The sequence below is a fragment of the Hipposideros armiger genome, unplaced genomic scaffold (genome assembly GCF_001890085.2).
Source record: "Hipposideros armiger isolate ML-2016 unplaced genomic scaffold, ASM189008v1 scaffold_708, whole genome shotgun sequence".
Classification (NCBI taxonomy): Eukaryota; Metazoa; Chordata; class Mammalia; order Chiroptera; family Hipposideridae; genus Hipposideros; species Hipposideros armiger.
The window spans coordinates 600,947-616,360 of NW_017732058.1; the positions used below are offsets into that span (position 1 = coordinate 600,947).

A 15,414-nucleotide genomic window follows, 5' to 3' on the forward strand; every position below is an offset into this window, starting at 1 on the left:
TATAATGTGTCTTGGTGTGGCCCTGTTTGGGTTCATCTTGTTTGGGACTCTCTGTACTTCCTGGGCTTATATGTCCATTTCCTTTAGGTTAGGGAAGTTTCAGTCATTTCTCCCTATAGGTTCTTGATCTCTTTCTCCCTTTCTTCTTCTTCTGGTGCTCTTATGATGCAAATGTTGTTATGCTTGATGTTGTCCCGGAGGTCCCTTAAACTATCTTTGTTTTTTATTCTACTTTCTTTTTGTTATTTCCATTTTTCCATTGGCTACTTTCTGTTACCTTGTCTTCTAAATTGGTGAGTCTGTCCTCTGCTTCATCTAGTCTGGTTTTGATTCCTTCTAGTGTATTCTTTATTTCAGTTATTGTATTCTCTATTTTTGACTGGCTCTTTTTATGGTTTCTATATATGTTTATATTTACTATCTCTTTGTTGAAGTTCTCACTAAGTTTTTTTTAAAGCATTCTTATAACGAGCATTTTATACTCTGTCTCTGGTAGGTTTGTTGCCTTCATTTCATTTAGTTCTTTTTCTGGAGTTTTCTCATGTTCTTTTATGTCAGACTTGTTTCTTTGTTTCCTCATTCTGTCTGCCTTTCTGTGTTTGTTTTTATGTATTAGATATATCTCCTATGTCTCTCAGTCTTTGCCAGCTGGCCTTATGTAGTAGTTGTCCTATGGTGGTCCAATGGCACAGTCTTTCTGATCACCTGTGCATATGTTCCAGGAGTGTGCCTTGAGTGTTTTGTGTATCCCCTTGTTATAGTTGAACATTAATTGCTTTTGCCACATCAGTGGTTGGGATTTACTCTCAGACTGACTGGCTATGAAGACTGGCTATGTCCACAGCATAAGAGCTGCTTTGTGGGGGCTGACCCCTCAGAAAGGTATTACTGGAGTGGGCTCTTGTGTGGTCTGAGGACAGCCTCTGGGTATATTATTTCTGGTACCTCTTGGGAAGAGCTCCATGCACACCAATTTCAGCCTTGCCTGTGATCAGCCGGGAGCTACCTGGTAGGAGCCACAAAGGTATATGCAGCTGGTTGCTGCCTCTATTGGACTTGGAGGCATGTGGGGGTGGCCTTGTCATGAATCAAGGCTAGCTGCTACCAGTATCAGGCCTGGGGCAGCTTAGCAAATGGCCCAGGGTGCCCCTTAGCCTGTTCCCACTTACCAGCTGCTCTTAAAGCTCATCCGCTGAGAGAGCCTCCTTAGGTGCATGGGCCAGGCCGGTTAACTGGGTGTTGACAGGCAATGACTCCTGAATTAAGTGTGGAGAAGTCCCAGGGAGTCGCAGGGTATAGCCAGTGGTTTTTACAAAGTTAATGTAGATTCAGTTCTTTTGCCAGTGCTGAGCCTGTGGTCACTCCCTAAAATTCCCTGAGAACACCACGGCCAGCCATCACTCACCTCGGGTCCACAAAACCCCAAAAGCAGCCCAAGAAAGTCTGCAGTGCAAGCTGGCCACCTGCCACCAAAATTTCCCCAGCCATCATGGGCCGTCTGCTGCTATACAAGCCTCCTGCAGCTTGTGGGGCAGGGCTGTCCACCCAGGAGCTGAGAGTGCCCCCAGTGATGCTTCACTAGCTGGGCCATATGGCTTCCAATGAAGTCATCTAGGTGGTGTGTGCATAGATTTTTACCAGACCAATGTGGTCTCAGATTTGGCTTTGGGGGGGTAGGTTCAACATGGGAAAGATGGTGCCTTTCTGTAGGTTATATGTGAGGCAGGCTCCAAAGAGGGATAATGGTGGCTCTCCCTCCAGCCCGCTCTCTGAAGCTACACAATTCAGTCTTTCCCTGTGTGTCTCTGGTGCCTCTTGAGTTGCTGCCCCTCTGCCATAGACCAGGGCATGTTTTTGCAAGAGAGCAAATCTGTGTAAGGGCCCTTTAAGAGGATGCTTGGGTTTCCAGTGGCCTTTTATCTCACTAGGATGGACAATCAGAATCCTCACTGATTTTTCACTGCCAGATGTTGTGGGGACTCCTCTTCCCAGAACAGGACCCCTGGACTGGGGAGCCCAGTATGGGTCTGCTGCCCCTCACTCTTCATGGGGGTACCTCTGCCACTGCAGTGTCCCTCCCAGTGCTCCACCACTACCTGTGGGTTTGGGGCCAGCCCAGTTTGCATTTCCACCCCTCCTACTAGTCTCAACATGGCCTCTCCTTTATATCCTTAGTTATAGGGGTTCTGTGCAGCTAAACTCCAGATGATTCTCGAGGTTGATTATTGTATAATATAGTAATTTTAATGTGATCATGGGAAGTAGCAGACATAGCTTTACCTATTCTTCCATCTTTGAGATCTATTACAAGATCCCTAAGAACTCGTCTTAAATAGAGTCTGTGTCTTACAACTTCCCAACTGTCATCTACTGTTATTACAGTGGAGTTCTGTTAATATAGTGTTAAGGAATGATGGAGCGGAATCATCTACAACCTTATGATTATATTTCATGCTTTTATTGAGTCCGTATTCCTGGGCTGTGACCTTCACAATTGTTTCTTCACTTTCTGCCTCTTATGTGAGACAGGAAGGCTACAGGGGGATGGAATCAGGGAAATGCTTTTCTCTCAGGTGCTTTTCACTGAAAAGTATGCAGCTGTAATGGAGAACTCTCTGCATGCATTTCAAAGTGGTTGTTTTTCCCCTTCCCTTGTCAGAGACATGAGGTGATTGTGTGTGTGTGTGTGTGTGTGTGTGTATTAGAGGTAAAACCCATGCAAGTGTGGGAACCCTTCCCAAGACTGCAGCCCTCTGATGATACTTACTCTCACTTTAGTCGGCTCACAAATTCCGACAACTTATTAAAATTACCACTTAAGTATTCCTACCAATTTATGGTTCCAGCAGATTCTGCTATAGGTAAACTGATCTTGACTAGGATTCTCTGTATTCACTTGTCTCTCCAGATTTTAGAGTGGTGGTTTGCCCTGCAACCTCAATTATCTGATAGATATAAGAATAGTCATTGATTTTCAGTATGTTCAGCCTCTTTCTTTTTGTAAGGATAGGAATAATGAGTTCCAAACTCTTTATTTGTCAGAGCTGAAAACTAAAAGCTATCTTTAAATTTATTTGAGCCAATATGTGTGAAGTGTTAGTTTGAAGGATTGCCAAATAATTAGGTATTTTTAGTGTTCCCACATTTCAAACAACCCTGGAAAGTAATAAAAGAAATTTAAACCTGAATCTCAGGTTAAATGCAGCCACTGAAGTGAAAATGATTCTTGTGAAAGCTGTGAGAGAAAGGAAAAAGATCCAAAGTAATAAATTTTGAAAACAAATTTGTGTTAATGTATCATAATAGTACAATTGAAAGCAACTGAATAATATAACAACAATCCAAGCCTTTGAAAGAAAAGATTTTGAATACAATATCTAATATAAACCCAATGAATAAGCAGAACAAGTAAGAGGTTGATTCTTTTCAAAACTGTTATCCAGGATTTTGAACAAGGCCCTCTAGCACTCAGGATCAAACATCTCATTCAAAACAGACGCTCTGAGCTAATGGCCCAAAAACTGAATTAGGCTTTTTGACATATGTTGTTTTTTAAAAATGAATGGGTTGCTGACTTTTAATGATTCATTGATTTCTCTAGAATGTCTGGATGCTCCAGAAACGCTTGGCCGATGTTGCCCCAAAGTAGCCTCTGCAAAAGCAGACCGGAGGATTGCCTCCTCCAGTTTGCCCCAGATGTCCTCAGGTCATCTCACTTGTTTCTGTAGCTGATCCTCCCAGGCATCTAATTTTATTTTCTAAACCAATTTATTAGAAGTTGAGGGGGGAGAAAAATCCCTACTAGATCTTTTATACAATTTGGAAGTCAGATGGAAATTCAGGATGTTGGTTACATTTCATTAACATGTCTATTAAGTTCACTTTTTCCATGGACAGTGTGCAATACACAACTTTAGTCCATAAAGAAGCACACATGAAGGCATTTCTATCAATTTACTTCATTTTGCAAGAAGTCTGACCACCTTCTGTAAATCCGTTTTGTAGACTTCAGATTCTGACTGATTCGGATATGGTCATTACTGCCACTATGTGGTTTATTTTGGAAGTACTTAAAAAGAAAACATTTAGTTAGAGATTTTGAATTTAAGGTTACATAATCTTGATATGTTTCCCTAGTTGCCATAGCCTCTGATATACTTTTCCTCAAGGATAATATCTAGTTAAAGTTTTTTTTTTTCAATCTGAATTCTGTGTGATTACATGGGAAACACACAGACACACACGTGCAAACCCACACACAAAAATATTAAATTCGAGAACTTTCCACCGTGTAAGCACATGGTGGAAAGTTCACAAACTTGTCAGGAATTTGTATGTACATACAAAATCTATATATGTATTCACAAAGCTAAATATATACATATACACACATACATATAGTTACAATATATGTATATGTGTTGATTGCATTTTCTTTATTTACACAAATGGATTCATATGCATATTTGTATACCTTGATGTTATTTATTTGTAAACATTTATACTGTTTCCAATTGTTCTTCTTTTGTGTTTGTTTTGTTTTGTTATTAAAAATTACACTGCTGACATACTCTGATGATTATATCATTTAAAACTTTTACAGTTATATTAATGATGGGAGTTCCTAGAAGTAGTATTCTGAATCAAAGAGTATGTATATTTAACATTTGGAACAGATTGCCAATTTGTACCCCAACAAATTCACACCAACTCTACTTTTCTCAAAATTTGTCTTTACTAGATATTCTTGAAATTAATTTTTCTATATTCTGATTTTCATCCCTTTACAATGAGTGCAGTTGTAAACCTTCTCATATGCATATTGCATATGTCTTCATTTTTGTGTGTGAAATTCTTGTTCCTATATTGAATATGAATATCCAAATTTCAATATCTCTGTAGTTTGGTTAGCATTCTAAAAATGTCATTTCTCAGGATAGTTTTCATCTGGAGCTTCTAGAAGAGAACCCTGCTACCCCTTGCTACCTGTTCAAGTGCCAAGTATCCAGAGTATGTTAAACTTGCCAACTTGCTGCCTGGTTAATATGCCATGTGATATTTCCCTTAAGGCAAAGTTTTTATTAATGTGTTATCTCTGTAGGTTTTCTGTAGGGTCCTGTGAGATATCATAGTCAAGGGTGAAACCAAGGGTTAATAACTATAAAGAGTGCAATGCTCACAGATTTCTCCTTGTAAACATGGTAAGAACCTGGTAACAGACTGAAAGAGGGAAACAGTGGAGAGTAGTGGACAGATATGCTGAACCAATATTCTCCATAATTTTGAGAATATCCTGAGTTTCACCCAATCTGCATTTATTAAATCCCTATTATTAGTAGTCAGCTACTAAATTTTTATATAAAATGTACATTGAATAAAACATAATTGTGTTTTTTGGACTGTGAGGCACAGCATTCCATGGATGTAGAAAGAAATGAGAAGACAGATTCAGGATACTAAAGTGAAGAATCCTTTTGAGTGGACCTTTTCTAATCACAGAGAGTTTGGGGGAAGGGGGAGAACATACTCAATGTGTGAGACATGGGATGCAAATGATGTTTCTATCATTCTCTTGATCAGGTGCCCAGTGGCAAGTTGCTGGCAAGTCCATGACTTTTCAGTACCTATCTGTAGTGTTATAGGCCGACCTCACCTAACTTACCCTCCAGCTCAACTTTGTGCGTATGATTTCCCACAGTATTCAAAGGCGGAAAGGCATCCTGTGACTGCATTGGAGAAAATGATGGAGTCGAGCTTTGCTGGCCCCCAGTCATTCCCAGAGGTCCCTTCTCCCGACAGAGGAAGCCAGTCTGTCAAACACCACAGGTACAGGTAGCTTATCATGATGGGAAGGGGCACATTCACACCAAGGATGACTCTGGACAATACATGCCAAGAATGGCAGCGGCATTCAGGAGAGGGGATGGTTTCTGCTTCTCGTGTAGCTCTTCATGGAGTGGATGCTCAAGCAGCTCACGGAAGGTAAACGAAAATACCAGCAGTCTGCAGTGCCCCTCTAAAGGAACTAGTAACAACACCCATCAAAGCTGCAGACACAGACCGGTGAAGGAAACAATTGCACTCTGAAAAACTATTAGAAACATGATTTTTCCCGGCCTGCCTTATCACTGTCTGCAAATTTAACAACTAATTCTTCCCTAGGCAGCTGATGTGACACACTCCGGGTCTTCCAACATGTTCTCACACAAAGAAAACTGTCCAGGGGGAAGAATCCTGGCAAATCTTCTCCTTGAGTCTGTAAGGTCTGTCATCAGTGGGGTGGCACTTTTGCAAGCTGACCATAGGAATTGGCTCTTTGGGTGAGAACATCAAAAATAATGTTATCTGATAAATTTCATGATATTCTGAGGCTGAAAAATTTTATCATCACCTTTTAGTCACATGCTGTGTTTTATCCACAAGGAATCTGGAGCTCCAAAAATTGAAAGTCTTTGTTCTAAAACAAGTGCCAATGTTTGGGACAAATGCTGGAACAGACATTATGTTTGTGTCATTTAAATGTATATCCTCAATATTTGTAGCAGTTGTCCCAAGATTTAAACTTCCTTTTCTTAGTGATAAGCACAGTATTTTAAAATTTAAAAACAATATGAAGAGACAAAAAAATGTTTAAAAGGAAAATGTAAGAAATAACAGTTGTAGCTGGCAATGAAAGATAAATATTGGTTTTCACATATCTAGGCAGCGTTTTGAAAACCACCATGACAGAAGCATGCATTATACAAGAAACTACCTTGTCCCTTGCCTCTCAATAACTCAAAAAAAAAAAGATTTTATTGATGCTGACACATTTATTATAAGGTTTTCTGGCACTCTCAATACTAATCTTCAGTACTTGATGGTGATTTTTATTCTTAGTCTACATGAGTAGAGACTGAGATATTAAAGGTTTGCTTTTTTTTAAAAAATGGTTTAAATATTTTCAACTCAGGATTGAAATGTGTTCTGCTATTGGATGGTTGTTTTAGTTATTAACTACAAGTTTTTGGTTTATATCAATTGAGGCGTTTGTGGATTTTTCTCCGTGAAAAAATCATTTCAGTTCACTGGAGCTAATGGAAGTTCTTTAATTAGGGAAATAGGTCCATAATTACCAGTCTTTTAGAAGATGGATATTTTCTCCAAAACAGTATTTTCCCTGCTGATTATAACACATGTTAAAGTGGTATTCCATCCAGTCAAGTAAAATCATTAAGCATAATATTATTCTAGTACTATATTATGCCATAAATGTTTTAAAGTTGAGATAAAAAAGAATTACAGCATCTAATGTATTTGAGCTGCAAATACCCTCGTCTGTTGATACACACACTCCTGAACTTGGCCTCTACCATGGTTTCAAGGGAATAAGGACATCGTTTAAAGAAACCTTTCTTTTTGTTTGGTTCAGTGACATTGCAGTATTTGTTGGCATACATTGTGTCCTGATAGATAGGCAAGGGTTGATTTATAAAGGGCTTCTCAAACTTTGTAAATTACAATTGAATATATCATAGCTTTTGTTTTGTAAAATATGCAGTTGACTTCAACGTTTTCATGATTGATAACCTGGTCACTGAATTATATAGCCTGCAAACTGCTCCATAACTTCCTGAATGCTACGGGGTTAGAAGGCTAGAATAGCTGATTGATCAATAGGTGGAGAACTCCTTTGTAAGATGGGTCACCAGTTCAGACTGGTAGACTTGCTGTTATGACAGTTTGGCTAGCTATGAAAAATTCTTTCTGTGCACTGCAAATACAACTCATTTGAATAACTCATTTCTGAAACAAAGCTATTAATTCAAAGCCATTATTTCTCGTTTTTAGTTCCCCCCGAAAAAAACCTCTTTCTTTTTTAAAGAATAAATCTATTATGTCAGGTCATACTTATTGCATTATATTTTGACAATGTAACACATTTGTAGACAGCACATATATAGGGTTTTTACAGTGAAATAAGTCCAGGGTTTTCATGATTTGTTTCATGATTGGTGGCAGAGGAATCAGGAGACTGAATTGTGTTGAGCACCTACTATGTGCCAGGCTCTGTTCTAGATACTATGCATACTTTATCTCTCTTAAGTTCCATAGCAATCCTATGAAAATACTCAAGTATCATGCTAATGCCTTTCTTTTGCACCTACTCCACCCATGTCTACTTTTTACCTTTCTCTGCCTTGCCCTGTGCACTAGGAGGGCAGCTGCTCCCTTGTGCTGTAGATTCTATTCAGAGTGAAGTGCCTGCAAGAGATGGTGGGTGGAGGGGAGAGTGAGGTTCTAGCACTCCTGCCCCCTCTCCCCGCTTGGCTGCCGCAGCTGTATCCTTATTCCTGGGGCCAAAGTGCCTCCAGGTTGTCCTCTCTTGCAACCCCTTTCTCCCTCTATTATGATAACTGCTCCCTCCGCTTGTCCCTTCAGTTATAGGGATAGTAACAGCTTCCCATTGTTACTAGTCCTGACATGCAATAGTATCCTATATTGTTTGTTTGTTTTTCTCAAACATTGAACACACCTTTGTAAATGGCAAAATTTCCCCAAATGACTGAATTTAGAGTGCCATCTATTTTTCTTCAGGACTCTGACTAGTACTAGTACTTCCCCCAGTGTCACGCTGCTATAACGTTTAGACCTCAGATGCATACCCAGATTCAGCTAATTCTAGTACCCTTGCCTGAGCACCCCATGGAGTCCATAATTGCCAAGGATGGTATAGACAGAAGCTGGAAGGGAGGGAAACAAATAAGCTATTTAGATCTCCTTAAACTTGTTGGCTTAATGAGCTTACTAGAAGTTCCTTGTTAGGCATTTTGGGACTCAATATACAAGAGATATCATGATAAACAATAAAGCTGTAATAACAATGCCAGTTACGATCTGGTGTTTGCACAAACTCAGGAAGTCAGTGTTGGCTTGAGGAATATGAAGTTTGATCAGTCTCCTTGCCAAAACCAGGAAAGCGGCTACTAGCATTCAACTGTCAGCGTCTCAATCTCTGACCTTAAATAATATTTGAGAAGTTTTGTTTCATATTTATTAAGTAGAAATAACAGTAACATTGGTGGGGGGAAAGTTACAGAACTCCAGATAATAAAGTGATATGGGTACAATTCCTTTGGGGGACTAGTCCCTTTAGAACTTGATAGGTTTACTGAAATTTTGAAAATGTTTTTCATCTTTCCCCATATGGTTTCATGTGGTTTGACCAATAAACCGGCATCTCATGCAATGTGTACACAGGAACAAAGCTCTCCTCGCTACTCCACATGGGTGTAGGGTAAATTCAGTGGGGTGGAGATGGGAGTTGATATTTATGTTTTTTTGCCCTTTGATGGCATCTAAAAACATGGTTATTTGGGTATTTGGGTGTATGAGTCAAAATGAGGTATATAATCAGATGTTTAGTAAAAGCCAACTCAAAAGAAAAATAATTTAGCTTCTCAAGACTGATGAAAATTTGAGGGAGTGAACTGAGAATTTAGTACATATGTTAAGGAGAGAATGCCAATTAACATAAGGTTTGTTTATTCTACCACTAACACAAGTGAAATTGTCCCCATAATTCTCTTCAGGGTTTCCTGTGTTTAGTTCTTGTCTACTAATAACACCATTTTTCTCTTTATTAAAGAAACAGCTACTATAGCTTGGATAATGAGGGTGGATGGGAGTCAGGAGCTTGAGAATTCCTTAAGCCTGCCTTTTATTTTGGCTGGAAAGCTGCAATTCTGAGCATTTTAGTCTCTTATTCTCCAACATGGGAAGCCAGAGACACAGGACCTTCTCTTTGCCTCAGTCTCTCCAAGGTGAAAATGGATATAGCAACTTCTGATCCCCTCCTAGCAGACAGATTGCAGTCACCGATGGAGGATGGAGTGGGCCTGGCAGTTTGAGTGGGGTGTAAATGCAGTGTTGGCAATGTCTGAAAGACACCTGTGAGGTTATTGCTGGATCAATTTGTTTGTGGGTTTTCTTTCCCCCAGCAGGGGCCTCTCCTCGTGCTGCAGCCCAGGACAAAGGGGTGGCATGCTGCATAGGAATGCCTTCAGAAGGACACCACCCTTGCCCCGAAGTCGGCTAGGCGGGCTTGTGGGACCAGCATATCAGCAGCTTGAGGAGTCAAGGATCCCAGACCAGGATACCGTACCTTGCCAAGGGTAGGTCTTAAAAGCAATGGAAGTTAAGGAGGGTGCCATGAATGCTATAGTTTTAAGTTGAGTTATGCTCCTTGTGGTTTTATTCACTGATTGCATCATCAATTGGCTACTTATATCTTTGCTCCACAAAGGTAAAATAACTTAAAAGAATAGGTATCTGGGAAATATTAGATGGAAAAGAAACAACACTAAGAAGGAAATAAGTGTATGTAGGTATCTAGGCACTATGTTATTATATAGTTGCTAAAACAACTAGGAACTTGCCATTGATCAAGCACAGTAGAGATTTCGTAGGGGGACTAAGGTGGTCCTTCATCCTTGGATTTTAAAAAAAGTACTTAGTTCTCTGATCAGTTTGGGGACAATACCCTAAACAATAACATGAAATACACATACTTGTACAGTACCTGCTGCTGTCGAGCATTCTTAGCAGGTCTCAGTTAATGTTGGCAGCATACTGTCAAAATACAACTTGTTGAACTCAGATTTTTAGTTTCATTCATGGTGCAGGGGTGGAAAGATGGGCTTTGGACATGACGTCTGCTGCTCATCCTTGCAGAGCAAAAGGTGTCCCTTCCTTTGAGTGGACACAGGCACTCACAGGACTCATGACATGGTGAGTGGAGCATAGGATGAATTCTAGTCACCATTCACCTGGTTGACATATTGTTCAACCAAACATGGCAGCTCTTGCTTAAACTGATTCAAATCTCATCTTCCCCTTACTACTTGTGTGAATTTGAGGAAGTTTTATCATCTGAGCTTGAGTTTTCTCATCTGTAAATTGAACAAAATAATACCAGACTTCCTGAAGGTTGTTCGGCAGCATTTTGTTTTGTTTTGTTTTTTAATTACATGTATAAAGAGCTGGTACCTGTTACATAGTAAGCAAAGAAGCAGTACTAGTATGTATTGTTATATACATACTAGTATATAACTGTTATAGAATTGTCACTAATTTCAAGAGCAAAGCAATCAGGGTTCACTCCATAAATTTCAAGAATCGGTTCCCTCACACAAGCCAAGTTCTCATTACATCTAGTTTGTATCTCTCTGGGTGAGCCAGACCAGGTTTCTGTGCTGCTTTGGCCTGGGTGATTTTTTCTCACTGTGTCAAGCTGAAGGCCAAAGCAGGTAAAAGGCCCATCACAGAGCCTTGCTTGTTCTTTTCTTCTGGGCAAGATACACACACACACACACACACACACACACACACAGAGAAAGTTTGTGAACTTAATTGTTCAACCTTTCATATAAATATATTTATATATATGTATATGTATATGTATATGTATATGTATATGTATATATATGTATATATATATATACACACACACACACACACACACACACACACACACACACAGAGCAGTGCCCTCTTTGACAAAGATCAGCAGTAGATTTCTTTAGGAAGAGTAGAAGATAAGAAATAAATAGACTGTGGCTGGGTTTTATAATTTTGAAGCGATTCCAAATGGACTGTAAAATGTATTAGGTAAATATCTGGGGTGACAGTTACAAATGCAACATAACAGCCAAGTTGCCCAAAATGTATAATGCAAGTCAACAAGCAGTTGGCATTTTGTTTGCCTTATATCTGAAAAGCGGGCTTTTACTTAGCCAATCAGTAGAATTAATCATGTTTCATAATTACTTTTCTTCTTAAATCACTGATAATGTCTGTTACATGGCACTAGTCTATTTGTGAGTGGAGGGAGGACCCAGCCCATGCTGTCTTTCTTTCTGTTGGGCACTGTGATGGTTCCCATCCCATATGTCCCAGGTCTAAGGATGCTCTGAGCCTGTGCCGGGCACAGACTTGAACCATACATTCAGGAATCCTTAGGGGCTCCAATTCCCATTCCATGTTCAGGCACTGCTTTTTCTTTGACTCCTGGGAGACTTGCACTTATTGTCTGCATGGTGGTGGTTTTGTTTTTGACTCTATCATTATTGGGATTGGAATATTCTCTCCAGCTGGCTGGCCATGTGTATTTTCCTGTATGTGATATGTACCCAGGGTTGATAAATGGTGACTCTAAGTGTAAGTCACTCTGTGCTCAGCACCATGAATCTCAGGGAGCAATCTCATTCTCAGTTCTTGCAAACAGCTCTGTTCCACTCCTGGGGGACCGACCATCTCTCCGGACTGGAAATAGGATTGGTAATAGAAGGCCCTCTTCAAATCTGGCCCTAGCCTGGGTGGCGGGGGGAGGTGGTGAATGAATTTACAAGAGCCATGAGACATCTGCTGCTTGTTTATCAAGCATGTGGGCTGTGTCTGCTAGTCAGGCTTCGTGTGTGACTTCTATCCTTGGCACTGACTTCTGCTGAGTTTGAACCCAGCACCTACATTAGTGAAGCCTGAGGAAGGAGTAAGGTGGGCAGGAGATGACTCAGGAGACTTTCCCCTGATCAGTGGAGTGGTGACAACCATGGCACTGACTCACAGAGCTTTGAATTGGGTTATATCAGGCAAATCAAACTAACCTATTCATATGTTAGACAGAAAGAAATAGAATCACAAAAATTTGAATCACATACAAAAAAGTAGATTACCACCTTAAAGTAGAAGCCATACAAAATATATTGATTATCTACCTCACGTAACTATTAATAGCAACTTTACATACTTCTTGATTCTTCAGAAGCTTTAGAGATGAACCCACTAAGGATAGCAGAGATTAAGTGGCCGGCCAAGGTGGGATATATCATGTAAAAGAACTGAGACTGAGGACTGGCCTTTCTGACTAAATAAACCACTAAACCAGAAAAAGAATGTGAAGAAAATCACATTCCTGGATGAGGATGTGTAAATGGAAGCTCTGGTTGTATGGCTTCAGAGGAAAAAGTGAATTCCTTCCCTTTAGTCAGTTCATTCTAATGCCATATGCACTAGGAACTGAATCTTGGAGTCCTCTGGGGAAACACAAATTCTTTGGCCTGACCCCTAAATAACTGGGAATAAAACCAAGTCAGTAACTGTTGGAGTCTTTCATCTTTAAAAGAATGTTTTGACCTACATAGTTACCGAGGAAATGCACTTATGATTTCTTTGTTGAGGGCTCAGAGGAAGGGCAGTCCAAACTGGTGTTTTACAGTCGATGAATGACAAGCTCAGTGATCATACTTGTGAAAGTGTCATTGACTCTCAGAGGATGCAGAATTCTGAGTGTCTTCCAATTCAGAATCACATGTAGAAAAGTAGCCCTCACTGAAGCTTCTGGAAAGTGGTGTTCCGCTTCTACTCAACCAGTGTTCAGACACTGACAGCAACTCTAGGAAGGAAGGGAGGACTAGTCGTGTGTGTCTGGTTGAATAGCACAGAGGCATTACTTCACTTAGTCCTCAGAGCAATCCCCCTAGCTGTATTGCTACGTGATTGTTTTATTATAATTGATGGGGAAATGAAAGTGAGGCTGCAATTTGTCTAAGCATGGCATTAGGACTTGAAGTCATGTCTGATCCAAAACAAAATCACGTTTTGGAGAGTTCTAATTGTTTAAAGTGCATCTTCATGTTATGGTCACATTTTAGATTTCAGTCATTTCCAGCCTTGTGTCCCATACCTGGCTTGTGAGGTGACACATACGTCAGCCACAATTCCTCTTTCTTATCTAAATCCTTAATTCAACACTTAGGCATGTTAGAAAACTGCTCTGAGTTTGGTTTGAATTGCCTCTGATCACATAGTCATGCCACATGGTTGACTTACTGAGTCTACAGTTGACTAAATACTCCAAGATATTCTTACACCTTTATCCAACATTTTTACAAATATGTTCAGATCTAGGTATAAGAATTTGCACATGTCACCATCACATTTCAACCTATTAGATTCTATCCACTGATATACTCTGATGATATCTACATGAAATACAACCATATCTAATTATATTTTTTGGCTCTGTGCTGTTGATAAATCTGATATCAGACATTCTATATCGTCATACATTCTAATAGTGTTAATAGGATAGTGCTAAGGACAGAATACAAAAGCTTGAAATACATTTCCTTTTTTCTTGTTGAAACTGATTCATTGATCAAAACCCTTAGGCTTAGATTTTCAGTCATATAACACTAAAGAGAAGGGTGAGATCCCCTGGGGAGTTTCTTAAATACAGTTTGCACAGGTAAAGGTTCTATATCCTTTAAGAGGTGTTCTGTTACACCTTGCATGCCCACTCATTTTCGGCTTTGACGATAATGAGTAAAATAAGACAACTTGGGTTTCACTTTTTCCTCTGATGCTTACTAAAGGTAATTTGGGACAAATGATTTGAATACCCCTTGGTCTAATTTATTTATCCGTTACATGGTAATAATGATAAATAAACCACACAGTTTTGTTTTTTTAATTCAATAAGGTAATTAAAGATGAAAATGCTTTTTAAAACCACTATGCAAATGTTAGCTCTCATTATTAAGTTTGAAATGGACACTGACTGGAATATTAAGGAAGTGTTTACCTTTAAGATCTGTTTATGTGTTTATGCATCCATTCCATCAAGATTTATTGGTTGCCAACTCTGGACTAGGCACAATAAGAGAGGATCGGACTACAACAACACCTAAATTTGTTCCCCATCTTCTTTCACTGTCTAGTGCAAAGACAAACCTCTAAATTGCTCCCATCACACCTTACAGTAAAGACTTCTATTTATAACAGTATGCTACACACTTCATTACAATTATTCTTTCTGTATGTAAACATGACTTTTATTTATGTTACAATGTAAGACTAGGGGAATGAGATTTATTATATAGAGGGTGGATTTGTTTAGATGATGTTTAAATTGCAATGGTTAATTTAATGTTTAAATTAAGGACAAATAACTGAGAAATAGAATAAAGACTATTGTTGAAGTACCCAAACCACATGAATGTACAATAAATACGCGTGCCAATTTCTGGCACTGAAAAGTTCAGAGGCACTGAGAAATTCACTAGCTCTGAACAGGCAAGAAAGGGGCTAGCCAGATCCTGCCATATTCCAATGACGTGGAATGGCATGTTGGTTGGCATTCTTGACAAGCCGTTTCCATGCACCGATGGCTCAAGAAACTATGTGAACAAAGGTGCTAGACCGGCAGAGGCCCCATTGAACTCACCTCATGTTCGTCCCTGGGTAGATGGAGGAATTGTATGCCTCCTGTTTCCATTTTTCTGCTCAGCAATTTGTAGTGAGGCAATTCCTACAGAACAGAGTTCCAATAGAAATCAGATCGGTTCCCCTAAAGTCAGTGTGAAGCAGAAAAAC

The 15,414-nt window shown here is 39.6% G+C and overlaps 1 protein-coding gene across 1 annotated transcript in view; it reads left to right on the plus strand.

The window, feature by feature from the left end:
- The window catches only part of LOC109373329 (pro-neuregulin-3, membrane-bound isoform), a 342,257-nt gene that overhangs the window by 322,719 nt on the left and 4,124 nt on the right, over nucleotides 1–15,414 (plus strand). The window contains exons 6-7 of the mRNA XM_019627100.1: nucleotides 5,699–5,826; nucleotides 9,984–10,154. Of these exons, the coding sequence (XP_019482645.1) occupies nucleotides 5,699–5,826; nucleotides 9,984–10,154 (299 nt within the window). The remainder of the gene's footprint in view (nucleotides 1–5,698; nucleotides 5,827–9,983; nucleotides 10,155–15,414) is intronic.